Here is a 25,986-nt window from a genome sequence, read left to right on the forward strand (position 1 = left end):
CTCGGGGCACTTTTACGGAGTTATCGAGGTGAAGGGTGGCCTGAGATACTGGGTGCATACTCTTCATCCTCCAAGGTAACCATAGCCAATATTCACTCGCTGTACCCTGTTTACTCCCTACCAATGCATGATGGCAGCTGACACTTGGGGTCCAGCCCAGGCCTCACACTCCGCTAGAAACTACTACCTTTGACCCTTCCGAGCCCACATCCTCCACTATTTAGCTACTTACCTATGTGCAGTCCAGGTCATCAATATATTCGGAGGAGCGTGCTTAAACAGTGGAGATCAGGTGGAGACCATAACGGGTGTAACAGTCGGGCAGAACCCCTGCATCGGCCCCGCACCCCTGCACCGACTGCAACAACCCCCTGGCCTCTCGCCCACCTTCCAGTCCTCCCTCAGCCGCACCTCCCTCAGCCGCAAAATGGCTCATACAATATCTCTAGGCCTAATTAGGCAGTTCTGAAATCCCCTGCGAGCGCTGTTGTATTCGCTCTGGGATAGTGCCGGCTAATTGCTGCCCGCTCACAACAACACAGCAACATACTTGCATACCCTACTCCATAAAGACGTCAAAGACCGTGGGAGGATCAGTATCAAAGCTGACAGGGGTGTCTGGCTAGTGTGAGTTAAACAAGCACACGAGTGCTCCCACCCTGTGGGACAACCTTAACTCACTTGATGATTGATTCGGCAAACCCACTCCACTCGTTACCATGGAAAACCTTAGGCCGCATGGCTGTTGGAACGTGTTCGCCTCTCTGGCTTAACACAGCCAATTAATAGAATGAATGAATGACCGGCAGGATCCATATCAAACTCTCCTCGATAACCGGAGCTTCCAACTAGTTAGGCTACCCAGCTCAAATTATTTTTTACTTCCTGTCATCACTTGCGACTCCAAGTTTCCTCGATAAGCTTCCTTGGCACCGAAAGATTGTTGAGTTAAGGTTTCACCCAACCTAAACTATTTGCAAACACGCAGTATTTTCTGTATTGGTAATACAGGAGCGTGTAATTCATTTACAGGTGGTTTCACCCATCAAGGATATCAAACGCTTATTCATGGCAGTCACATCTGCGGGAACCATGTCGGCCATGGTTAGCAGTTGCTACCGTAGTTAATCCAGCAAAGAGAACAGCTGGAGGTAGGTTGTTTAGCAACCTGCTACTTAGTTAACTTGACAGTCCTGCGAGTGCCCTGGGGAAAGAGAATTTCCCTAAGGGTCAGCGTAACGGTCCCGACCGCGAGTTTGAGCTCCTACATATTTGATAATTATTTGTGTGATATCCAAGTACAATAAAACAAAATGGTCGATTTACCCCCTCCAACAGATGCCCTTGGTACGCAGCAAGCTGTCTGTCCAGTCCGCACCAGCGAATTCACAATTATGTTATGCTAATACATAGCGCATCTTAGAATGGGACAAACTAGGTCTAACGCCTATGGATGGTATGTTTAGACTGCGAAGTCATGGGAGGCACACTATGTGAGGATACTTAAATCGCATAACACTAAGATATCTTGGTTTTGTGTAGTGAATGGTCATGTCGAATCTGACTACTCCGTCAACACGAGCAGGTGGTCTGAACCTCGGTTTATCCAAGATCCTTTTCTCAGAATCCACGGTCTTGCACCTGGACTCAATTATGGTACGAGCAGTTTAATCCAGGAGAAGAGGAGAAGCTGACTCTCTCGAAGGGCAGCAAGCGTTCGAGGGAATGAAAGGCACGTCAACCATCTCCATGCCTTTATGTGGAAGTATTGGAGCTAACTAGATATGACTCCAGCCTATCGCGATCCTAAAGGACTGATTCAAGTATTTCGTCCTAAAGAGCATGCGGCTCGCTTATCGCTCTCTTGCTCTACGATTGCAATTCCGCCTATTCCAGAGGACATTTTTCTGCGTGGAGTCAATCTCGCCGTCGTAAAGAACGCTGAATATGTCCCACCGCACGACACGGATGCTGCGTTATACATACGGCCCCTGGTCTTCGGTTCAGATGCATTCTTTGCAGTCTCGGCTGGAACTGGATACAAGTTCTGTATCTATGTACAGCCATATAAAGCCTATCACGGTGTTCATCCTCTCCCGGCATTAATCTTGGAGGATTTTGACAGAGCGGCGCCCAAAGGGGTCGGTCATGTGAAGGTCGGCGGCAATTATGCACCTGTATTGAAATGGAGTGATCAGGCTCGCGCTGAAGGCTTCTTTATGACACTTCACCTTGACAGCCGTGATAATTCGGAGGTTGATGAGTTTAGCACCTCCGCCTTTATTGGCCTGAAACAGAGCGGCAGTTCATATACCCTTGTCTCACCGAATAGTCGCTCGATCTTGAAGAGTGTCACTAGTACCAGCTGTATAGAGCTCGCCAAATCTTTTGGATGGAATGTAGAGATCCGCCCTGTAAGTGAAGGTACAGCGGATATCCCTTGCCAGCCCAGAGAAATAACAGGTATACAGATCCCATATTCCGAGCTTCCTTATTTCACAGAGGTTCTTGCTGCTGGGACGGCAGCTATGATACTGCCTGTCAAATCGATCACTCGCAGGTCAACCGGGGATACTTTCGAATTTGCAGTCAACGGGCCAGGTGAGGGCTGTAAAAAACTGTCCAAGGCGCTTTTAGACGTCCAGAAGGGCATCGTGAAGTCCGATCTAGGGTGGCTATGGCAGGTTTCCCCGGTGTCCAACGCGGAAAGCGCTTAGGCGTTCATAAATGTTTTGAGACAGGGTTGAATATGAGTGATTACGGCAGAAAATGATGGATGATGAAAGGCCCCCAGAACTGAGCCCACGAACTTTCGGTAGCATGAATGGAGCGACGTAGCGACTAACTAATTCAGCTTACTTACCAGCGAAGAATTAAAAAATGAAACCGTAGCGAATGGAATGAATGATTTTGATTAGCTACAGGAGGATTTACGTACGTAGCAATTGGTAATGAAGATGAGCTTGCCAAGGAGGTATTTGTCTATATGAAAGATGGAAGTCTCTGATGGGTTGGTCAGAGCTGACTAAGTTCATTATGACAAAACTTTAATGGCTACTGGAGGATGCTGACTAAACTGTAGTTAATTTCAACAGCCCCAACACAAATTCATCCATCCTCGAGTTGACGTCGTGAATAAACATCTTCCTTTAGCCAATCTTGTTCCTACCGAAAAGTGAAAATGCAAAAGAAAGAAAGAAAAATAATTGCGAAAACATAGTCAGAATACCCGCTGAATTCTTAACAAACTCTTGAGCAAGCAGCTATGACCTCATTTTAATTAACAGCAAGGATTATACCCATTCCTGGCTGCTAGAGTGCGAGATGGAGCATTGCGCTTTTAACCCCTGAAGGCTGCAATGCAATGCAATGCATGGCCTGATCCATCAAAGGTCCGAGCCATACATCCTTTATTTGACCACCTGCAAAGAGGAATAAACCCAGAGTTGCCTAGGAGTACGGAGAACGGAGCACCAAAGTTATATCCGGTGCAGGGAGTAGCGAGAGAAGAATGTTCACATCCTTCCTCCTTCCCCGTTTATTTTTATTCTTATTTTCTATTTTTGTTTTCTTTTCTTTTCTTTTCTTTTTCTTTCTCTTTTTTCTTCCCTTTCTGAAAGCCCCGTTGTCTGATTGTCCGATATCCATAGCACCAGTATATAGTGGTCACGGAGTACAACCGGCAAGAGCTGATACCCCTGTTGTTTGACCCAGCACACCTATTCCACCTATCAGTTTGCAAGTCCGAATACAACGGTACCACGACGGTCATGATAGGAGAGTTAGATATGGGGCTCTAGATAAGTAGCTGTTGTTAAGTCTACAGCTATGAATACAATATGTATATTGCTTCTAACAGAAACAAGTGAAGATTTTGTCACCATAAGAAGATCCTGGGTGGTCTACCGATTGAGAAAAACGCGAGAGTGATTACCATGGCAGGCCATGCCAACGACCAGCGGAAACTGGCTCATACACTGCTAATTGAGCTTATGGCGTGAGTAATTCCTCACTCATACTGTCACCTAGTTCTGGTTCAAGTATTTTAATTTAAGATTAGATATCAATTTGCATCCCCAGTGCGGTGGATTGAAACCCAGGATGTCATTCTTACAGATAAAGCGTGCAACAATATTATAGAAGTTGGACCTACAAACACCCTTATAGGAATGTTCCAACGAACCATAAAGGGTTCATATGAGACTCAGGACTGCATCATCTGCCCAACACGGCAACTTCTTAATTCTGAAAGGGATACACAAAAAATCTACTACGAATCTGTTCCGAATACTTCTACACCAATGGAAGAGCCTAAAGATAAGGTAGCAAGTACAGAATTGAAAGCAAGGGATTTCAATACTACAGCACCGCCCGCTACTAACAAATTAGCCGTTGATGAAGGTATATTATCTGCATCTTGCATAAATTTCGCAAGCGATATAGACGATCGGCCTATTGAAGCACGAGAGATTCTGATCGCTATTGTTTCCAAGGCTCTTAAAAAGCCAGCACCAGATATAGATGTTTCAAAATCGCTTAAATTACTAGCAGGAGGTACGTTTCGAGCCACAGAAAAATCACATTTGACTGTAAATTATTGCTAACATCCACTCAGGACGCTCTACACTAGAGAATGAAATAGTCGGTGATCTCAGCACCGAATTTGGGCTCTTACCTGATCACGTTGAGGATATTCCCTTGACTGAATTGTGGAACACGGTGCAGTTAAACTATAAAGGAACCCTCGGCAAAATATCCACTGCCATGATCAATTCAATGTTCACTTCGAAAATGCCAGGTGCTTTTACTTCTGCTGTGGCTAGGGAGAGACTATTGGTACAATGGAAGCTACAGAATGGCAGGCAGAATTCTTGTTTGGTGCTAGCCACAACAATGCAGCCATCCACGCGAATCTCAGCTGAACATGAAGCAACTAGATTTATCGACCTTGTAGCTGAAGAATACGCACTAAGGGAAGGAATTACCCTTGGGAGAGACACTTCAACAGAAAATAAAAATACCTCGAGTGTCATGGTTGATGCCGAAACGTTGCGAATATTCTCTGAGTCGCAGCAGTCATTGTCTAGAAAGCTTCTAAAAGTCTATGCTTCGCATCTTGAACAAGATTGTGATTTTGATCGAAGCCTCGTTGATGACGCTCAGGAAGTGGCTGCGAGAAAACTACAGACCGAAATAGACCTTTGGGTTGCGGAACATGGCCAAGAATATGCAGATGGTATTCGCCCAAAGTTCGACCCTCGTAAAATCCGAGTTTACGATTCATCGTGGGCGTGGGCCCGGCAAAGTTTGCTTGAACTTATCAGCTTTGCACAGTCAGTTAAACAGGGGCGTCTATTTCTTGATCCAGATTCACTTATACAGAGGTGCAATTTCATTGCCAATGCTGCTGAAGAAGAAATATTGCCTATTCTTCAAAGAGCGATAGCTGATTTCTCAGGACATCCTCAATTTGGACATACTTTCCAAAGGCTGGAACGAACATGCCGAAGCAGACTAGGCCTGGGGCCTGTTTACCAGAATACCCCAAAGAATCTCGGTCCTTGCACTACAGTTACCCATGATGGAAGCTTGCAATATGCTGAGAAGGAGAGGAGAGAGTCAGTTCGCTTTGCTGACCTGGCTACTCAATCTAATACCGCTGGCGAACCCTATATCCACGTTAAAGAAATGCTTCCTCATGGATGGACCTATAGTCGGGAGTCAACTAGTCATCTTTACAAAGCCCTAGATTTGGTTGAAAGTCAAGGGGTATCATTTAGCGGCCAAACCGTCCTGGTGACCGGGGCTGGGATCGGCTCTATTGGTGCTTCCATTATCTGCTATTTTCTTCAAGGAGGTGCAAGAGTGGTGATGACAACTTCGTCATTTTCTCCAGAAGTCGCAAGAAAATATCAAGCTATCTATACTGAACATGGAGGTCGTGATTCTCAATTAATTGTTATTCCCTTCAACCAGGCTAGCAAGCAGGATGTGATATCCCTCGTTGAGTATGTCTATGATACGAAGGGACTCGGGTTGGATATAGACTATCTGATTCCATTTGCTGCACTCAGCGAAAGTAACAAGGAAATTGACACAATTGACTCAAAGTCCGAACTTGCCCATCGTATAATGTTGACGAACACCCTTCGGCTGCTGGGATCCATAAAGACTGTTAAGGAAAGATACAAGTATCTATCCAACCCAACGCAGGTCTTACTACCTTTATCCCCCAACCACGGATCCTTTGGTGGTGATGGCTTGTACGGAGAATCAAAAATTGCACTTGAAACCCTATTCAACCGCTGGTACTCAGAGGACTGGCAGGAATATCTAGCCATTTGTGGCGCTGTCATCGGGTGGACTCGAGGCACGGGTTTAATGAACCAAAATGATCTGGTAGCCGAAGGTATGGAGTCCTTAGGGCTGCGAACTTTCTCACAGGAAGAAATGGCACACGCTCTTGTTTGTCTCTGTACACCTTCTATAAACATGATCTGCCAGGAACAACCAATATACGTGGATCTGACCGGGGGGATGACTAGAGTGCAAAGTCTTGCTGAGCAACTTCGAAGTCTTCGCGGGGAGCTCAAAGGACGCAGTGATATTCAATCCGCACTTTTCACGGAGTTAAAGTTCGAGGAACAATGTGTCAAAGGTGTGAAATTAGTGTCGCCAGCAGAAATGAAGACACATACACTAGAGCAAAGAGCACATGTACGGCCTGACTTTCCAAGGGTGCTTCAATACCACAAAGATATTTATCCACTTAGCGAAGATCTGGTGGATATGGTTGATCTCCAACGTGTGGTTGTCATCACTGGCTTTTCAGAGCTAGGCCCTTACGGAAATTCCAGAACTCGATGGGAAATGGAGGCACATGGCGAATTTTCCCTTGATGGTGTTGTCGAAATGGCCTGGCTGATGGGGCTTATCCGCTACACCACCGAAAGTATCGATGGAAAACCCTATTCAGGCTGGGTGGACTCGAAAAGCAAACAGCCTGTAGTAGAGTCAAAGATTAAGGAAATATATGAGGACTACATTCTTAACCATTCTGGCATTCGGCTAATCGAACCAGAGTTATGTGACGGTTACGATCCAAATAAGAAACAGTTCCTCCATGAGGTGATCATTCAAGAGAATCTAGAGCCTCTCTATGTTCCCGAATCCCTTGCTGAACAGATGCGGCTAGAACATGGGGACTATGCCGACATCAGAAGATCTTCCAAGCCTGATATTTACTGTGTTCGGATTCTTAAAGGCGCAAGAATCTTCATCCCACGGGCTATGAAATTTAGCCACACTGTGGCCGGGCTTATTCCCACAGGTTGGGATGCCAGAACATATGGGATCCCAGAGGAAATCATCACGCAAGTTGACCGTGTTACTCTCTTTACATTGGTCTGCACTGTAGAAGCTCTTATATCAGCAGGAATCACAGATCCATACGAGTTATACCAATACATCCATGTCTCTGATGTAGCTATTTGCATCGGATCAGGGATTGGAGGGGTGTCTTCCCTAGGCAAGATGTTTAGCGGCCGCTATATGAATAAAGATATACAGAAAGATATTCTGCAGGAGACTTTTACTAATACAATCGGCGCCTGGGTAAATATGCTATTACTCTCTGCTAGTGGTCCAATTCGCACTCCGGTAGGAGCTTGCGCCACGGCAGTTGAGTCCTTGGAGCTTGGGTACGATACAATTATTGCCAGGAAAGCAAAGTTCTGTCTCGTTGGTGGCTGCGATGATTTCAGTGGTGAGACGTCATATGAGTTTGCTAATATGAAGGCAACGAGCAACGCAACGGAAGAGCTCATGCGTGGTAGGGAACCAGGAGAGATGTCAAGGCCTACAACAAGCACCCGCAACGGCTTTATAGAATCACAAGGTTGTGGACTTCAGGTCCTTACTACTGCGGAGTTGGCACTACAAATGGGCCTACCAATTCGGGGCATTGTTGCTTTTGCTGGTACATCTAGTGACAAAGCTGGGAGATCGCTTCCGGCACCGGGAAAAGGGGTATTAACAAACTCCAAGCACATCATTTCTACTGTACAACCTTCTCTTCCCAATATCAGTGGTCGAAAGAAGAAACTAGATACCCGTCGACAACAGATTGCTCTATCCCGTGAGGCGTTATTGGCAGATTTACAAGCCGATATCGCCTCGGCGGTTACTTCTGACGTTAAGATAAACCATCAAGAACGAAAACAGCTCATCCTAGAAGAATTTGAAAAGGAGACTAGGGAAGCCCAATATGCTCTGGGCAATGACTTCTGGCGTAACAGCCCATATATTGCTCCGCTTGCAGGTGCTCTGGCCGTATGGGGATTGACCATTGATGATCTTGGTGTTGCTTCCTTTCACGGGACTTCCACTGTTTTGAATGACAAGAATGAATCCGCTGTTATCCAAAAGCAACTCGAGGCTCTAGGTCGGCAGAAAGGAAACCCAATTCTCAGTGTATTCCAAAAATACCTAACTGGCCATTCCAAAGGTGCAGCTGGTGCGTGGATGGTGAACGGTGCGCTGCAGATGCTAGATACAGGGCCGGTTCCTGGAAACCGAAATGCAGATAACATCGATCGTGCTTTAAAGGAGTTTGATCTTATTGCCTATCTCCAGAAGGGTCTTCAAGTGGACGAGATAAAAGCTGTATCAATAACCTCCTTTGGATTTGGGCAAAAGGGAGCCCAGGCTATCTGTGTGCATCCTAAGTATTTGTTTGCTACCATCAGACAAGAAGCATACGAACAATACATGGACCGCCGGATGGCTCGACAGAAAAAGGCCGATGCCTATTTCTACCAAGGCATGAATTCTAACACATTATTCAGAGCTAAATCTGCACCTCCATTCTCACCATTGGAAGAAGAAGAGACTTTCCTCAACCCAACTGTTAGATTTCCGAAATAATGTTCATTTCACGGGGAGGTGCGAATGGGTTAGGGGTGTACTCTTGAGGGTTTATCATTGTTGCAACTGGTTAGTTATAGGAGTTTAAAGTTAGGGCTAACTAATGGCTAGTCAGATTTCTAGAAAACCTGAGTCAATTTCGTGTTGTTTTGTCGCTGGGCTGTGATCATTTTGAGATTATCGGTTGTTTCATGCATGAACACATGGCTTCGCCAGAGACATTGTCTACCTAACTATAGCAATAAGAAAAGCCAAAATTGGTAACTGGGCTTTTGCGGGGAGGTGAAAACATCTACTTCTTCCTCTTTGAAATAACCGTGCCATCGGTATTTCCAAAGTAGGCCGCAACAGGTTTCTGCCCTCCTGCTCTTCCGTTGGTCTGAGCTTGGGGACCGTTAGGTCCGCAGAATAAACCGACTTCCAACACACCAGTTATGGCATTTATAGCATTGGCCAAGGCTTCTACCTCCCAGACACCACCTTCTGCCTTCTTTCCTGCAGCGATATCGGAAGGCAAAAGCAGAGCTGGGAACGGCGCATCGACGATAAGAAATCCCTGATCAGTCTTTAATGGGCCAGCCTTTGCGACAGGGTCCTGTCTTAGAACAGGGTTGGGGCTACCCAAAACCTTCAACTCATCCATCACCCGGCGGGCAGCCAAAGGCGCGACTTCAATTGGGATTGATGGCCAGGAAGTGAGAAGACGACTTTGATTTTTGCGCCAATCTATCGGGTTTAGGGTTAGCTGTATGAAGGATATCTCTCTTACTCATTTAGGGTCAAGTACCAGCAACGCAGATAAACTCTTTTGCCTGGAGAGCGACCAGTTTCTCCTGGAAGAGGCACGCTCCACCACCCTTGATGCAGTTCAAGTCGTCATCCACCTCATCAGCCCCATCAAACGCAGCATCCAGTATGGTCCCTTCTGGCAAAGCGTCAAATGCAATAGCCGTAAGACCAGCATTAACGATCAGTTGATTAGACTGGTATCCGGTGGGCACAAAGCTGGTGGCTGAAGTCTCGATCCCAAGTGCCTTTATAGCCTCCACAACATAGACTATGGTAGTTCCACTCCCAATACCGATGAACTTCGCATATTTTGGGTAGTGATTTTTTACTGCCTCTGTAGCAGCGGCCCTTTTTGCGGCTTCTATGTCTGCCATTTTATATGCTGGTGTCGGTCTCTTTATGGACAAGCGGCGAAGTCGTAGGTAGGGTGATTGGGAGTATATCCTCCTATACACAGCGTCGGGAAGCGATGGTTTGTTTCTTAATAAAGAGGGTTTCGTACCGTATAAAGAACGCACGCACAAAGAAGGAGAGGTGCGGGAAATCTTTGTCCTAGAAGCCAACTGTTAATTCATCTGACTAAACGGCAAGAATTATGTGGAGAAAAAAGGGCGCTCTCGGGATGTCAAAGAATGTTCTCCACCTAGCTGAACGCAGTATAGAAGAGGATGAAGCGCGATTCCAGATGTATTATTGACATTTCACTTTAGAGAAAAGCCCAAAGATTATAAACTAGGAGTATCGAATTCGAACTGACAAGGCCAGGAACTATTATGGGATCTCACTGTAGTCTTTTGTATCTTAGAGCAAGGGCTTCAGTCACAAAGGGGGAAGGCTAACAAGTCAGCGCACGTAGACACTTACAGAAAGCTCCTCGACGCTGAAATAGATTTCATAGATCTAGATGTATCCGGACGGCCTGTAATATGCACCTCTTCGAGATGAGGGGTCTTTTTGGGCTCTCGTATTCTGTTAGCTGCTGCCTTCGGCTACTGGCAGTGCATCAGATCAAAGATTGACCGGGTAGAACCTAGTTTCTAATGATGTCCTCTCATGTATCGCAACAAGCGAGACAAATTGTACTTCATCAACCCACCTTTTCAATCCGACGAAGCCACCGAGGCTGCGCTTTCTTCTGGCCAGGAGGTTGACTTTGCCGTTATCAATGACAAAACTTTAATTTTTATCGATAAGGGGTTAGCTGACAAACAAGCTTTTCTATCGGTATCACGTGATAAATTTGCGATTATATAAGCGAGTAAGCTGTTTACGCGGGGCAAAAGGAAGGAGAAGCAGGACGACGACGACGACGACGTCGAGGAAGAAGGGAAGAAGAGACGGAGCGCTCTTATATGTCTGCTTAACTGTCCCAAGGACGGCGAGACGGTATCTCGGAGCTTCACGCCGCCCACCTCGGCCCGCCGAAACGCTCAAAATAAATTGAACCATGGCCTCGCATGCCGCCCCAACCGCTAAGGAGAGGAAGTACGACCGCCAGCTGCGACTCTGGGCTGCTAGCGGCCAGCAAGCCCTAGAGTCTTCTCGAGTGCTTCTAATAAACTCCGATGGCCCAGTGGATAGTGATGGCTCGGAATTGACTGGTGTCGTGGGCGTTGAGACTCTGAAGAATCTCGTGCTGCCTGGGATAGGTGGCTTCACGATTGTTGATCCTGCAACCGTCTCTGAGGTTGATCTAGGCGTGAACTTCTTTCTATCTGAGGACAGCCTCGGTAAATCTAGAGCTGAGGAGACATGTAAATATCTTCGGGAGCTTAATGAAGATGTTGATGGGCAAGCGTATACAATGGTATCGTCTACAGTTTCACCTCCTCTTTCTGCCAGACATCCTAACGCTAAGCACGATATAGACCATTTTAGATATTCTCGAAGATGAAGACTTTCTTCCCCAGCATCAGCTTGTCATTGTTTCCGGGCCAATAAGGCAGTCTATCCTTCGAACCATATCACAAACTACAAGGCGGCTGGATATACCCCTAATCTACACACATTCGGTAGGGTTTTATGCGTCCTTTTCGCTGCAGCTACCATCCGCTTTCCCCGTAGTCGAGACACACCCTGATGCCAGCTCCACTGAAGACCTTCGTTTAACAAATCCGTGGCCGGAACTTGCGGCTGCAGCAAGCAAGGCAGGGAACCTGGATAGTATGGACGACCACGAGCATGGACATGTTCCGTATTTGATACTTTTGCTACACTTCCTCGAGAAGTGGAAGGCCAACCATAACGGCCTATACCCTCAGAACTACCGGGAAAAGTCCGAGTTTAGGGACATGGTTAGATCTCATGCTAGAACTAATAATCCTGAAGGAGGCGAAGAAAACTTCGACGAGGCTGTGGCGGCTGTCCTAAAGAGTATTGGTCCCTACTCCTTAAGTAGTGACTTGCGCAATGCCTTTGATATGGATGAGTGCTCGCAATTAACAACTAAATCACCCAATTTCTGGATAATAGCAGCCGCAGTCAAAGAATTTTATGAAACACATTCAGTTCTTCCTTTGTCCGGGTCACTACCGGACATGAAGGCGCAGTCGTCAGATTATATCTGGTTACAAAACATATATAAGTCAAAAGCACGAAGGGATGCGGCTGAAGTGCTTGCCACTGTTCGGAATCTTGAATGCAAGCTACGTGCCGGCCGGGAGAGGGTGCCGATATCAGAAAAGGAGATTGACACTTTCTGCAAGAACGCAGCTCATATCAAAGTGATTAAGGGCAACGAGATTCCAATATTATCGCCTGTGCCATCAGGAGGAATTTCGCAGCGAACAGTGAAGGCTATTAAGAGCAGCCTGCAAAACCCTGATTCTCTCATTCCCATTTTCATTGCGCTGAGTACTCTTGACGGCCTAGTGACGGAATTCAAAGAGACAGGCCATGTAGGAATGACGGAGGAACCATCGTACATTGATAAAACCGACAACTGGACAGCAATGCTCTCGAAAGTCCTAGCTGGTCTAGGCCAGGAGGAAAATGGTATGGATGAAAGTGAGAGCGAGATTAGGTCCCGGATTGAGTCGGCCATATCGGAAGTACGGCGAGCGGGGATTGGAGAACTGCATAATATCTCAGCCATGGCAGGTGGGTGTATAGCTCAGGAGGCCCTCAAAGTGCTTACAAGACAGTATGTTCCCCTTGACAATACCTTTATCCTAGATGGGGTAAGGTCTCGGGGTGAGATGTTTAGATTATGAGGTATGTAGGTAGCAGTTGCATTAAGATGATACACATGACGAGCAGCTTCATTTCTGGTAGGATAAGGATTTATTCTAGTTCTAAGAAAATAAAGAAATTGAGGGGTTTTTTTTTTTAATAAATATCGCAGGGCAAAAAATATGACGTGTATCATTTACAACGAAATATTATGCAACTGTAGCATTACCATATATGCTAAATAGGACGAAGTAAACAATGAGACCAGCGGGCGACTGCTGTCCATTTAGGTATGTCGTTACTATTATACAAGATGAAGGTAAATGGGTATATAGAAAGAGACAAATTGTCGTTATAAAACTCCAACGAGGCCACCAAAAATAAGTGCAGTACTTATCCCTAGAACAAATGTGGTGTTGATACTAGTGGATATCCGTACTGCAAGACTCTGACTGAAGGTCGGTCTTGTCCGAAGCATGAGTGAGGAGATATGGTATGGCCCTCACTGTCGGTTCGCGGACCCTCCCTGTCTCCTCTGTCCGTAGGATTAGCCGTACCTGATACGAGTGGTGGTGACTTCATAGGATCTGCACCGAGGTGGAAAGTAGTGTCGAGGTAGATTACCTCTGAAGGGTTTACGGTAAAAGTATGGCCATCAACCGCAAATGTGGTCGGGGTAGAATTACTAGTAATAGTAGTGCGTGACGGCCCATTTCCAAGAGTGACGGAGTCAGTCTCCTGAATAGTGATAGGGATCCCACCCAGGTTGAACATGGTTCTGGTAGGGACTGAATGGGAGTGGCCTGCACCTTCTGAGGTGATAGGCCCCGGATCAACTGGCATGGAGCTACCGGGAGGCTGAGCAAGCGTTGTTTGTCGAGAGGCTTGAGAGCTCCCTTGGCTACCTCCTTGCTGACCATTTGGAGTACCGCTCTGAGGCCTTCCTTGACTGTTTTCTGGACGGCCTTCCGGGCTATTACCCTGGCTGGCTGAAGAAGTAGTTCCCTGAGAACCGCTGTGAGGTTCGTCTGGGGAGCCAGAATCTGACTTTGATTTACCGGACGGCCGAGAAGCACTCGAGTCGTCAGTTGGCGAGGCTGTAGGGGGTATATTCTGGCCTGCTGCGCTTCCTGAGCTGGTATCTTGGAATGATGGCGGTGGTTCGGCGGAGGGGACGCCCATGATGGTGGTCTTCTTGGTGACGCTGACGGTCGATATTAGAGGTGCGAGAGAAGGGAAAAGGCCCATTTTACAGCGTGCGGGAGGACAACTGTAGGTGGAGCATGGCGGAGGAGGGGTGACCAGCGTAGGAGGGCCCATAGGCGCTGTATCTATAGGCTTCAACGTGTGCACTTCGGTGATCGTAGTGTACACAGTCTGCGGAGGCTTTGTGGCATAGAACAGCTCTCCTGTACACTCCACAGGCAGCATTGGCACGTAGGTTACGGGACAATGGCATGACTCGATGTTCGGCGGCCATAATGACGGGCTCGGAGGAGCCTCTGCTGGTGTCAGCGAGGTATTGATGTTGTTGTATGGAGGTGGAGGTGCCGGCGCGGAAGATCCGAATATCTCTGAGACGATCTCGCGGACTACAATCCTGCCTACAACAACAAACCGCCAACGTCAGTTAACCAACCCATCAGTTCTTGATACACTCGATCAGAAGAAAATACCGTCGTGGTAGTGCCAGGGGTATCCAACGGCCGTGGAGGAGCCCATCAAGGCCAGGAGGAATGGTATTTTCTTCATTATTCTTGTTCCAGTTTCCTAGGTGCGGCCGAAGATGAGAGCATCGCTAACTGTCAACATCCAGTACAGCGCCAACAGAAAGAGAAATAAATGCTTGCGCTCTTGAAAGCTGAAGGAATCAAACGTTCTTGAGCATGAACACGTCTGGAACGGAAAATAAGGACTACGCCACAGTTGATTGGCACTTAAAAAGAAAATACCGGACCAGTATGGACAGGAGCTAGTTGAGGAAGGCTGTGAAGAGAAAAAGCAACGACAAGCAGAGCCAGCAAAGGGGGGAAGACCGAGAGACGGCGAGGGAAAAGTAGAGAGAGAGGAAGGGTGTCGGCGATGACGGCCGAGAGCTGACGACTTATGGCTTTGGCCAGCGCAGATAAAGACCGTCGTTGACGATGCTGCCCAGCAGATAAAAAGATGAAATTCCGCGATGATATCGGCCCCAACTGACTAGTGAATACGGGACCAGCTAAAAGAAGAGAAGCCTTGCTGAGGCTGAGGTCTAAAAAAGAGAGAAGAGCTTGTGTTTTCTCTCTTCTTTCAAGGAGGCAGAGCACCCATATAGATTGCTTCTTCGGCCTTGAAGGGAAAGAGAGGCAGTTCCAGCTTATGGCTTGCTACCTCCAGTTGGGCGAGACTTTGCATGGTACTCCCCTGATCATCTCTAAGCGAATGGCGGGTACATAGACAGCACGGAATGATGGCCAACATCATGCCCATTCCGTTCTGAGCCCAGAGTCAGCTTTTCCATGAGACCGTTTAAATATCCTTGTGCGGAGGACTTTTCTCTTATGTCAGGGAGAACATCGCTTGTCTTTTTTTTTTTAAACTGAATGATGGAATGAAGTGATCATCGGCATCGACACTGGGTCGGCCCGATGTCATGTTCTTTTTTTATACGGGAAATCATCTGCAATACAGGTCCCTGGACAGGCTTCCTTGCCACCCGCTATTGAAATGTGAGAGAAGAAAGGAAGCAGGAAAGGCTGATGCTGATGCTGCTGATGTGGAACAAGTGTGCCCGCACTTTCATCATGCCGATTCGATACTCCTGCCAGGTGTGCGAGGTGGTGTGAGATCCGGCTACCGTCGCAGAGGACTCCTCCCGGTTGTCACTTATGGGTAGGCACTTTCTGGGGAACCCTGTACCAGTTATGCAGCTGCCCCTCTACGCATGTATTAGCCGGCTCGAAAAAGTTGGATGTCGCATCAGACATCAACTGCGCACTTTGACGATAACAGCTCCCGCTGGAATCTACATCTTGATAAGCAATCCTGGCGAGACCGCCGATACACGTATTCGTGCACTAGTTGTGAGTCAAGGCGAAGGAATCTTTAAGCTTGAAACAATGCTGGCGGCGCCACCACTAAATCGCACTATTGTGGAGGCTTACCAGGCCAATTGACAATGAGTGTCACGAAGTGTACAGAGCCTTAACGCTTTGGTATGTCCTGCAAGAGCAAGTCCGAGTGTGGACTCCGTATGAGCGCAAAGATGCCATCTGGCCCATCGCCAGAGGCCGAAGAGACGATCTCCCAGGCGTATTTTTTACACGTTTGACCGTCTCGGTAACCTCGGGGTTCAAGGTTTGTCGAGCCCTTGTTGGTGGTTTCTCACTAGTCGAAATGGCTTGTACGCCGAACCCATGTCCTGCCTGGTCCATACCCTGTGCCCCTTGAAAGAAGAGGACGAAGATACGAAGTAGAAACGCCCAGCTTATAGAAAGATAATGGACGACAGAAATCGTTCATTGCTTTTTCTGACCTTCTTCCTCAAAAATGCCATTATTTTCTCCTTGGGGAACTTCTTTCTTTTCCTCTTAGTAGGACCATGATGGAGTCGTGGACCAGGGCAGCCATCGTCTCGCTATTATTCTCAAATATGTCTTCCCTCCAGCTACGGCGCAACGTCGACCTCTCCTGGTAATGCCTAGGCTCGACCAGGTGCGCCGACCATGCGCATGAGTCCTCTTGTCTTTTTCGGCGGCCGCGATCCCCTACGGAGTGTTCCTGGGCGGAATTTTGGGCTGGCGGTAGTTGTCTTCATATTATCCAGCCTCGAATTTGCCGCTGCCGCCTCTTCTCCGACCCCGTTGAGCGTTACTCCTAGCTCAAACTGGTATGCTTGAGCTCTGTCTTGCCGTTGTGTAGCACAAGCTGCTTGGTTCTAACAGTTTTTTTTTTATTGATCTAGGATCGGTTATGATGGCTCATGGAGCTCGTACGTTGCTGTGAACCCGATCCTAGGAGCAAATGAAGGCTATCGGCTAACCGAATTATATCTAGGTTATCTATCCGGGTTGGAACACCGTCACAATGGTTACAGGTGATACCGAACACAGTCTCATCAGAGACTTGGGTTATCGGACGTAGTGGATGTGATGCTAGTATGTTATCCTATCGACTCTATCCGCACAAGAGTGGTTGCGCCGGTGAGATGTGCACTTTTAACATGGTCATGTAGCCATGAGATGCCGTAAAGAACGCGGTGGTCTGTTCTTCGCAAATGCTTCCTCGACCTGGTCGCATGTTGGGCTGTATGAGCTCGGGAGTAATCTCCAGCTTGGTGATGCGGGCTACGGCGACTACGGCTACGATCTTATCGGTCTCAACAACGATGATTCTGTCTCGGATCAAGTTATTAGCATGGTCACCACAGTCAAATGGTGGATCGGCTCGCTAGGACTCGGCGTCACAGACACGAATTTCACAGACGAGAATAAACTGTCTCTCTTGAGCAGCCTGGTACAAAACATGAGCATAGTGCCTAGTCATAGCTATGGCTATACTGCCGGTGCCTTTTATCGTACGTCATTTAACTACGTTACCTGGTCGGAACTTCCGAGCTGACATTTTCCGGGGGATAGAGATGAAAGGCGTACCAACATCTCTTACTTTTGGAGGGTTCGACAGGAGCCGATTCATTCCTAACGAGGTTTCCTTCTTTTTATCTCCGGACAATTTGCCTGCCGTTACCATAAAGTCCGTCAAGGTTAAGACTGGCCCGATGTCTAATTCAAACTTGTTGGCTGGTGATTTAGCCATCGATCTGTCCTCTAGCGGGACTTTTGTAATAGACTCCTCTACACCTTTCCTGTGGTTTCCTGAGCAGATTTGTGATTCACTTGCCGGGAAGCTCGGCTTGAGTTATAACAATACCCTGGACCTCTATACATACGGGCCCAATATCTCTACCTACGATGCTATCGCTGGCTCAAACGTCTCTTTTACCTTTACTTTATCCGATCTCCCAGATTCGTCAAAGTCCGTGAATATAACGCTACCTTTCGCTGCCTTTGATCACAAACTTACATACCCTTATCCTGGCCTTGATCAGAATCAAAGCAGCGAGGGCCTCCGTTACTTTCCACTTAGGCGGACGACCGACCCAAAGAAACTTACAATCGGTAGAGTGTTTCTCCAAGAAGCATATCTAACAGTCGACTACGAACGCCGTAACTTTTCCATTTCCCAGGCTACTTTCAACCCTGATTCCGGAATTAGCATGGACCTTGTGGCCATCACTTCTCCTCCAAACAGTGCGTTCCCTGGCGGACACGGTGTCACACCGGATCGGAAAATTCCCAAAGCTGCTATAGTAGGCGTTACTATCGGCGTTTGTGCGGCAGTTATAATCGTCTCCTTGATCGTACTCTTGTTCTACAGAAAACGGCGGTCCCGGGAGTTATCCATCAGCGAGAAAGAAGAGAATCCACCCAGATTTAAGTTTCTTTGGAAATTCTGGCGCAGACCTGTTTCTCCCTCTATGCCAGCAGAGTTAGTTGCTGATAAACACCATCCCGTTGAAGCAGACAACGCTGCCATCCGCTACGAACTACCGGCAGCCACTCCTGTTGAATTACCAGCGACTGAGATATCCGGTTACCGGTACGGACACTTGCAGAAGGCTCGCGACTTGGACATGGAAGGAAACGAACCACCACCTCCACCTCTTATCCAGTATCAACACATAACGACCAATCCTTCAGAACAGGACCTCGTTAGCCCTATAGGTCCAGGTTCGACCTTCGGCGCCTCAGAACTAAACAATAGCCTCGGCATCCCATCTCCCATTGCCACATCTACCAATTCCACATCCCTATCACATAAAAGACCAGATTCATCTCCTTCACTGCTCACCTCTTGTCAGCACGCTGTAGAGCCGACAACTACCGGTACTTCTACTAGTGCAATCCTCGACTCCCAGCCTCAAAGTGAACCCAAACCGGATCTCACTAGGAAATTCAGCTGGGAAAAATAAATTATTCCCCAAAATATACCTAACGACTTTTCTGCATTATCACCCACCCCTTCCTATATTTGTTTTGGTCATCAGAATTGTTGCATCATTTGTAAATAATTCGCACATACCCCGCATATTTTCGTTCTGGTTCTATGCATCGAGGCCTCCGTATTATGAGCCCTGCTTCTTATTCTTTTTTTAGCGGTTTTGCATGTATCGATATATTCCTTTCAAGCTAGCCCTTGCTTCCTTGCACAGACCCTTTTCCTTATTTGATAGTAGTCTATGCTCATACATAACATTCTAAGGAATTTTTAGTTACCAGTCAGCTTTATAATTGACTTACTATCTAAGATGATATGTCAATACTACTCCGAAACTTCAATGCATAATGGGCAATCGTGTCTAATTATCTGTCCTGAACACGCGAGCCGATACTGAATCCGTATTGATGACCGGCCAGCCTTATCAAGGCAACCTGGGACCTTCCGGGCAGAGTTATGGACACCACGCTAGACTTGTTTTACTCCTATCGGATATAGCATAGCGGTGGCAGCTGCTCGACAAAGTAGGAAGACGTGCTAGTTCTTTGTAGGAACCATTGAGATTTGTCAGGAAAGGCCGGCGAAATTTCATGCTCCACTCAAACACTAGCACTATTTTTGACCAATATTGTCTGGCTCGCCATGCCGGAAAACAGGAAATATATACGGTCTAGATACATATATAGAGGTAGAGCTAGCAACGGAGACGGGTCGGATGAGTGTCTTGATGGACAAACAGTGGCTACGCCTTCCGGAGGATGTGGTGTGAAAAAAAAAAAAAAAAAAAAAAAAAAAAATTGAAGGAAAGAAACAATGCAGTCCTACCACTGTCTCTGGAGGCGTGTAGATTATTGAGTGCAAAGCGAAAAGCTCCATTGGGATCGGAAGATGTTTGGGTGCCTTTCGTGGAAATGTATCATGTCAGGAAACTCAGGCCCAGATGGAACAGATCTGGGGTTTTCAGATGGTAGAGATCCTAGCACGTAAGATGTGCAATGAAGTACTTGCAAACGCTCTCTCTACCAGCCAACGGCATTGATTCTTGATACAATCGCCAGCGGTCGTAGGTGTGCGGGGGGTTTGCTCCCAAAAGGCCTCTTATAAAGAGCCCGAGCAAACCTGGCGCCATTGAGGTTGCTAAACTGATGAAACAGGGTAAATTCATCAAAGATACGTGGGAAAACTCCCGATATACCCTAATTAAGGACAATACCTGGTTTACTACGAAGGATATTGAACTATAAGAGGCCGCAATAGTAGATATACTATTCTGAAGGTAATTCAATTCTATCTAGGTATCCCTCTTCTTTTAACTTCTCGTTAATCTAGGCTTGGAGTTCCTCGGCCAACAAGGTCCTACAAGTACTATAATTTGAGAAGAATCAATCGCAAGATTTCTACCCGGCTAATAGCCCAAGGATGCTTGTGGTAGTAGTGGAAGCTCCTAGAGATAAGATAATGAATAGTAGCAGCGATATTTTCCAGCGCAATATCATCCTCTTCAGCTGCAAGAACCTCACCATATACTCGCTCTATAACAATATATATTACTGGCAGAGCGTTTATTCGCTGCTCGGTAAAGGAGTCATAAACCTTTGGCGTATACATGATGTTATGGTCTGTATTTTCACTCACAAATTGTTGTAATATCGCTTCGGCCTCTGTCACGTTTATGCCGTACTTGATCCAGAATGTCATTCACCATAGGACCGCTAAGCCTACATGCTGCCATGACTTCGGCGCGCGATGGGACTGAAGACTGTTTCATGATGCCAGGGAGAGACCGAGTTAACCCAAGGGCTGGGGTAGAAAGAGAACGCAGATCTATGAAGGAAATTGATGAAAGGCGCCTGAGGCGGCTCATTAGTCATAACACGCTAACCATATTTGGTGTAGTTTCAGGGGCTCAGCTATATGCTTAGTCAGTAACAGCACGTGACAAACAGGCCGCGCGCGGACCCGCAGCTGCTTCTTCCTACTTCCGACTTCCAATACAGCGTTTTTGAAAGGCAAAGACATAAAAAAAGGCGACGAAGAAGAGAAGACCAAAAGAAGCAGCTTTGACAGTCTCACAGGGTCAAGTTGCTGCCTGGAGCCGCTAATTTTACGTGACTTACTCTGCCGTGCACTGACTTGCACTGTCGACGAACCCGCATATCCAAGATACTCACCCAAAAGTGCCGGCGGAGGTTGCTACCCCGGACTTCGCGATAATGCAGCATTAAATGCCCGATCTACTTTGACCTCAACGAGACAGTAGCTGATAGTCTACAGTCGTTGGCTGGCTTCAGATATTGGCTTCCCTTCGACGAGAGCTATGAGTCCATGTCCTCTCTCTACTGAGAGCTGCCTCTACAGCTTCCACTAGCAGGTCCACAGCATAGCTGCCAGAGTACTCCGTACGCAGAATACGACCTTCACAATGGCTGTGGACAAAGACGCCCTCGCTATGGACGCTATGAGTAAAGCTATCAACAGTACCGAGACGTGGCACGCCTTTCTACCACCAGAGCCTCGAGACATCCTTCTTTTACCGTTTCGCCTTGTCTATCATGCGGAGGTGTTTATAATTACATTACCACGTCAACTTGTCCGCCTTATAGGCCTGGATGTTGCATTTTCCTCGGCCCTAGACGGCTTAGCTCGGGTTTTTGGTATCGGAGGCGGAGATGTGGCAGGTGATGATGCGGCGGCAGCGGCAGCCGTTGTTGCTGCTATGACTGGCACCGGTGCGAATGGAGCACTCTCAGGCGATGCTGCAGCAGGCTCTGCTGCTTCGACGGAGGCCGCCTCCGGGTTCAGCATGGGAGGTTTCCTACCTTCGCTGAAAAAATTTGGAGGATTCTTCAACTACATGACTACAAGGTGGTCCCTGGCATGTTTTGTAGTGGTATGTAGGTTTAATTTGTGGCTTATCCCGCTAATTATTGCCTGGTCATTCCCTAGAGTTGACCCTCATTTGATCTTCCCTTGCTGATTGGTATTGGACAGGCATTGATTCTGAACCGCGTCACGGTTTATGCTTCTCCTCGTCGCCAAGTGACTTTGAAGTGGCATACAACCCTTATTCTCCGTATTATCCCAATAGTCCTGTTTGCCACACAGATTCTAAAGCTCCTCCGCGCCATTCGCTGCCAGACCTCACCGCAATACTCTATATTCCGGTATGACCAACCAGGGAAATCATCGAGGCTAGACTATGCTGGTGAAGGAGGATTATTATATCACCTAAGTTCGTCTTTATTGCAATGGGAGGAGGAGCAGTCATCATGCAGCGCAACTTTTACGTCCCCAGGACCTGGTGTCACGTATGGCTCATTTTCTCTCCTGTGGCCGGCATTTCTCCGACTGTGTTTTGGCCATTTCATTGATACATTATCTGCCGCACTTCAGGGGAAACCTCTTGCTACGGAGGGCGGTATGTCCGTATTTGAACTTTCTCTTGCATTTGCAGAGGCGGAGATCCAAATTGTCCGATCAGTTGGATTAGAATTCCTCGGCATCACCAAATCTACAGCCAGCGTGTCAGTCGAGGGCACCGCTGCCGGAGATGGAGCTTCGACCATTCCATTATTCTCAAAAGAACGTGTCCTAGAACGACTCAACGCCACCCCCGAATTGCTAGTTATTGCGCTGCTAGCATGTTGCAATAGTCTAGCGACGAACTTTTTAGACGTCTTTGGAAAACAGAGCCAGTATCGGCTCATAAACACCACTGTATGGGGACTCTCATTCATGGGATTTATGGTCTGGAGTTTCCTCAGATCATATCTAGACGGCAACCACGCTGGCCTATTGAATTTCCCCACAGTCTGTATCGTGGGATTTGTACCTCATCTTCTCATGTTGCTAGGCATATTAACGTGCCTAGCAATATACACTATTGCCCTTCTTTTGACAGCGTACTCTCTTCCATCTAACCTTCCGCGTCCCAACTCATTTCGCGAGCGCCTTGCTATCGCCCATGGTAACATGCAAAGCTCCACCCAGATCCAGAATACCCGTTTCCAGATGCATGATGATTTCTATGCCACTCTTGTTAGGGTAGGGTATGCTGCCTTATCTGCTGCTAGTGACGCGGTTTTTCTAAACGAAGGGAAGAGTGTAAAAGTACGCAAAATGACATGGTTGGAAGAGGATAGGCTTGCAGAGTTTACATCTCGACGGGATCAAAGCAGCCAGGAATGCCTTCCGCGGGGCGATGACGTCCAACTTGATGAGAACTTCAATTTCGCTATTCCTAACCACCCAAGACAATGGGAAAGTGGGTATGGCAAAGAGAAAAAGCTTGAAAGGACGCAATCCAGCTCTCAGGCAATGAAGAAACAATCTGGATTGGGGAATGTAGGAGCATTTCGGGGGCCAACTAGGTGTTATCATGGTTTTGCATTTTTCAAAGCAATTTTCTATATGCTGGCAGGATGGTGGGCGTTTGGGCTGGTAAGACTATTGGACCACTTTAAGCTACCACTGAAACCACAATGGCTAGTGCATCTTGCGGGCGTTCGACAACAGCCTAGCGGTACAAATGAAGCGGAAATCCGCCCACCGCTAGATTTCTGGATTTTGACGGATGAAGGCGTCCTGGAGCTGCCAGAAACAGACGACTTCGACGTGGAAAAGGAAATGAGAAAAAGGGAGATGATGATTAGTGAGTCATGGGGCGAATCGCAGGAGGAACATCTCGACAACAAACTTTACAACTGGTGGAAGGTTGGTGGCTCCTGGGGAAATCAAGATATGACGGAGGATTATTCTCCCCCGCCCCAGGACTGGGATACAACAAGTGTAGTATCTACGTCAACAGCTGAAGAATCCGAATGGGAGTCTTGCGACTCTGATGGCCGACGGACGCCAACCCCCAGCAACCCCTTCCCGGGCTTATCGAGGGTGCCAGAGGAGAGGATTGACATGACATCCTTAGCTCGCCTCCTTGATCCCAAGGATATGGAGACCAGAGACGAGGCCCGCATATTATCTGCACACATCCTAGCTTCAAGCGAAGGCAAGATAATGACACGACGCCGTTTCCGACAACAGTTGAATGTAGAGCGTGCGAGAATCCTGACTTCATCGAATGCATGTTGGCCAGCAGAGAACCGGCGTTCAAGCCGTCCTACGATGGAAGAGGAATTGGAAATCTTGGAGAACCTGATTCTTGAACGAAGGCAAGGCACTAGCCAAAATAATACTCCTCCTCTCACGTCAGAGAATTCTCAGACTTGGGCTACCGGCGCGTCGGGCCTCGGGCCAGATGGACCGCAATGTGTCATATGTCAGGCCTCCCCAAGAGCTATCATAACATGGCCATGTCGCTGTCTTTGCATATGCGAAGATTGCAGGATAAGTCTTGCCATGAATAATTTCAGCAGCTGTGTGACATGCCGTCAAGAAGTCACTGGTTTTGTCCGTCTATGGGTCCCATAGGCTAGCCGTGTCCATGTTTGTATACACAGGAGCTTACCTACCGCGCCCTACAATATTATGTTACCAAATGGTTACAACATGCCTATCTCTCTGATATGATAGCTTTCTCATTAATAGAAGTATTGACACCTTTTCAGTGACAACTTCTAGTTAAATGATATCATTAAAGGCACGTCGAGACCTACTACGCATTGGGTGACTTCGCATAATTTATCCCGAATAGAAATAACAGCCTGTTATTTGGTCTAAAGATAAAAGCTGCGCCAAAGAACAATATGGATACCCATTGTATTCGACACCCAATAAACCGCCCTCCACATATCGTGGTCTCCGGCTCGTTAATAGCTGGTCGAATCTACAATTTGGTCAAATGGGGCAGACACGCGGAGTGCCCGCCTGTTCGTGGTAAATGAGCATTTAGTTAGCTAACAACAACGATCCTACTAGCTAACTGAAGGCTCTAGTTACTACTGATTGACATCTCTGGTTTTCCGAAGCTTTGTTTGCAATTAAAAAATATATGTAATATATTAAATCATTATTTATCCAGTCTGTAGCGTTACTGGTTGTGGCTGAGATAGGGTAATAAGGGGTGCACATTAGCTATATAAAGGGCTACCAAACGACGAAGTCCAGGCCAAAATATGTTGCAATGTCAAGTGTATCATGGGAATGAAATCATTATAGTATATCATGAGTAAATGAGGCATCCGCCGACCGGCCTATCTTCATACCAGCTCCGAGCCCGTGGGAATTATGACTGCCACCAGTTACTTGGTTCACTTGATCACCTAACACTGAACGATATTGGGGGCTGCGAAATGTGCCTCTAGGTGCTCGCTGATCGTGAGGTGAGTGACTATTAACTTGGGTTTGGGGTGGTAGCCTGGTACGATGTCGAGGTGTAGGAAGGGTGTTTTTTACTAGGCTTAGAGTAAGATGGGGCTCAAAGGAAAATTCCGAACCAACGACACTTACCAACTCGGGATACTGGTATCACAGAGGGAGGAGGCATCATGGTTCCATTACGATGGTTAAAGGCCCCTTTATGTTGCCGTGGAACTCTAGAGTCATGGTCATTGCTTGCCCTGTTATACTGATTGATATCACTCATGCGAGAGACGGTGAGGCTTGTTGTAGGCCGTTGTGGATCTAGGCTAGCGTGCTGGGTATTATCGACTGCTCCATATGAATTGAGTGTCTGAGCAACAGTATCGGAAACAGCTGTTTGGATTTGAGACCGAATGGCACGATTCTTCAGTAAGTTATAGAGATTCGTCATCTGTGCGTGTTTCTTGCATTTATCCCTGTACACGTTGACTAGCTCCTGATTTTTCTTTTGGAGCTGTTCCTGGCCATGTTCAAGTTCTAGAAAGATACCATAGTTAGATTGATAGTCATAATATTCAAGGTGGCATACGCATATGGTCGTACCTGATATCCGATGCTGGAGGGTTTCTATAGCAGAATTTGCGTCATGCGCCATTTGATCCATCTGTTTGCCCATTACACTGCATTTCTCTCTTAATGTCTTGCTCAAATGGTCCTGGTAGAATCTGGACAGAATTAGTCAACTGTTTAATAGCTTCTTCAGAGATTTTGAGACACAAAGACGGAGAGTGGGAACCGTACATTTCC

General features: G+C 47.2%; 9 protein-coding genes across 10 annotated transcripts; 5 read left to right on the plus strand and 4 right to left on the minus strand.

The window, feature by feature from the left end:
* Positions 1–430: 430 nt before the first annotated feature.
* Positions 431–3,588, plus strand: TERG_08300 (branched-chain amino acid aminotransferase). Its single transcript, XM_047748921.1, has 5 exons — positions 431–1,347; positions 1,424–1,456; positions 1,543–1,656; positions 1,706–1,732; positions 1,795–3,588. The coding sequence occupies exons 1-5, from the start codon at positions 1,314–1,316 to the stop codon at positions 2,715–2,717; spliced, it is 1,131 nt and encodes a 376-aa protein (XP_047604913.1). The 5' UTR covers positions 431–1,313; the 3' UTR covers positions 2,718–3,588.
* A 347-nt stretch (positions 3,589–3,935) lies between these two features.
* On the plus strand, positions 3,936–8,925 carry TERG_08301 (uncharacterized protein; the record flags this gene model as incomplete). The annotated part of the gene is made up of 3 exons (XM_003231166.1): positions 3,936–3,997; positions 4,061–4,554; positions 4,616–8,925. 3 exons carry the CDS (start codon positions 3,936–3,938, stop codon positions 8,923–8,925), a joined length of 4,866 nt encoding a protein of 1,621 aa, XP_003231214.1.
* Positions 8,926–9,217: 292 nt separating this feature from the next.
* TERG_08302 (ribose 5-phosphate isomerase A) lies at positions 9,218–10,088 on the minus strand (the record flags this gene model as incomplete). Its single annotated transcript, XM_003231167.1, has 2 exons — positions 9,218–9,651; positions 9,713–10,088. The coding sequence occupies 2 exons, from the start codon at positions 10,086–10,088 to the stop codon at positions 9,218–9,220; spliced, it is 810 nt and encodes a 269-aa protein (XP_003231215.1).
* Positions 10,089–11,161: 1,073 nt separating this feature from the next.
* On the plus strand, positions 11,162–13,971 carry TERG_08303 (uncharacterized protein; the record flags this gene model as incomplete). Its single annotated transcript, XM_003231168.2, has 2 exons — positions 11,162–11,521; positions 11,583–13,971. 2 exons carry the CDS (start codon positions 11,162–11,164, stop codon positions 12,924–12,926), a joined length of 1,704 nt encoding a protein of 567 aa, XP_003231216.1. The 3' UTR covers positions 12,927–13,971.
* On the minus strand, positions 13,285–14,637 carry TERG_08304 (uncharacterized protein; the record flags this gene model as incomplete). The annotated part of the gene is made up of 2 exons (XM_003231169.1): positions 13,285–14,489; positions 14,562–14,637. 2 exons carry the CDS (start codon positions 14,635–14,637, stop codon positions 13,285–13,287), a joined length of 1,281 nt encoding a protein of 426 aa, XP_003231217.1.
* Positions 14,638–16,744: 2,107 nt separating this feature from the next.
* On the plus strand, positions 16,745–19,696 carry TERG_08305 (uncharacterized protein). Of its 2 annotated transcripts, none has more exons than XM_047748922.1 (2): positions 16,745–17,440; positions 17,502–19,696. In XM_047748922.1, exons 1-2 carry the CDS (start codon positions 17,101–17,103, stop codon positions 18,893–18,895), a joined length of 1,734 nt encoding a protein of 577 aa, XP_047604914.1. In that variant the 5' UTR covers positions 16,745–17,100; the 3' UTR covers positions 18,896–19,696. The 2 variants fall into 2 exon arrangements, with proteins under 2 accessions (XP_047604914.1, XP_047607512.1); XM_047750554.1 differs by having other exon boundaries at positions 16,745–16,855; positions 16,921–19,696.
* Positions 19,697–20,286: 590 nt separating this feature from the next.
* Positions 20,287–20,689, minus strand: TERG_08306 (uncharacterized protein; the record flags this gene model as incomplete). The annotated part of the gene is given in 2 exon segments (XM_047748923.1): positions 20,287–20,540; positions 20,557–20,689. The coding sequence occupies 2 exon segments, from the start codon at positions 20,687–20,689 to the stop codon at positions 20,287–20,289; spliced, it is 387 nt and encodes a 128-aa protein (XP_047604915.1).
* Positions 20,690–21,199: 510 nt separating this feature from the next.
* Positions 21,200–24,348, plus strand: TERG_08307 (uncharacterized protein; the record flags this gene model as incomplete). Its single annotated transcript, XM_003231172.2, has 2 exons — positions 21,200–21,811; positions 21,913–24,348. Exons 1-2 carry the CDS (start codon positions 21,344–21,346, stop codon positions 24,346–24,348), a joined length of 2,904 nt encoding a protein of 967 aa, XP_003231220.1. The 5' UTR covers positions 21,200–21,343.
* Positions 24,349–25,294: 946 nt separating this feature from the next.
* Positions 25,295–25,855, minus strand: TERG_08309 (uncharacterized protein; the record flags this gene model as incomplete). The annotated part of the gene is made up of 1 exon (XM_047748924.1): positions 25,295–25,855. The coding sequence occupies one exon, from the start codon at positions 25,853–25,855 to the stop codon at positions 25,295–25,297; it is 561 nt and encodes a 186-aa protein (XP_047604916.1).
* Between the last annotated feature and the right edge of the window lie 131 nt (positions 25,856–25,986).

The sequence above is a fragment of the Trichophyton rubrum genome (assembly GCF_000151425.1).
Source record: "Trichophyton rubrum CBS 118892 genomic scaffold supercont2.13, whole genome shotgun sequence".
NCBI lineage: Eukaryota > Fungi > Ascomycota > Eurotiomycetes > Onygenales > Arthrodermataceae > Trichophyton > Trichophyton rubrum.

Excerpts from the sequence above, each read along its gene's own strand:
- TERG_08305 (XM_047748922.1), top strand. The coding sequence starts at position 17,101 with ATGAGATGCCGTAAAGAACGCGGTGGTCTGTTCTTCGCAAATGCTTCC. Across the intron at positions 17,441-17,501 it reads TACTGCCGGTGCCTTTTATC|AGATGAAAGGCGTACCAACA; the intron begins GTACGTCATTTA and ends TCCGGGGGATAG.
- TERG_08300 (XM_047748921.1), top strand. The coding sequence starts at position 1,314 with ATGGTCGATTTACCCCCTCCAACAGATGCCCTTG. Across the intron at positions 1,457-1,542 it reads AGGTCTAACGCCTATGGATG|TGAATGGTCATGTCGAATCT; the intron begins GTATGTTTAGAC and ends GGTTTTGTGTAG. Across the intron at positions 1,733-1,794 it reads AGCGTTCGAGGGAATGAAAG|CCTATCGCGATCCTAAAGGA; the intron begins GCACGTCAACCA and ends ATATGACTCCAG.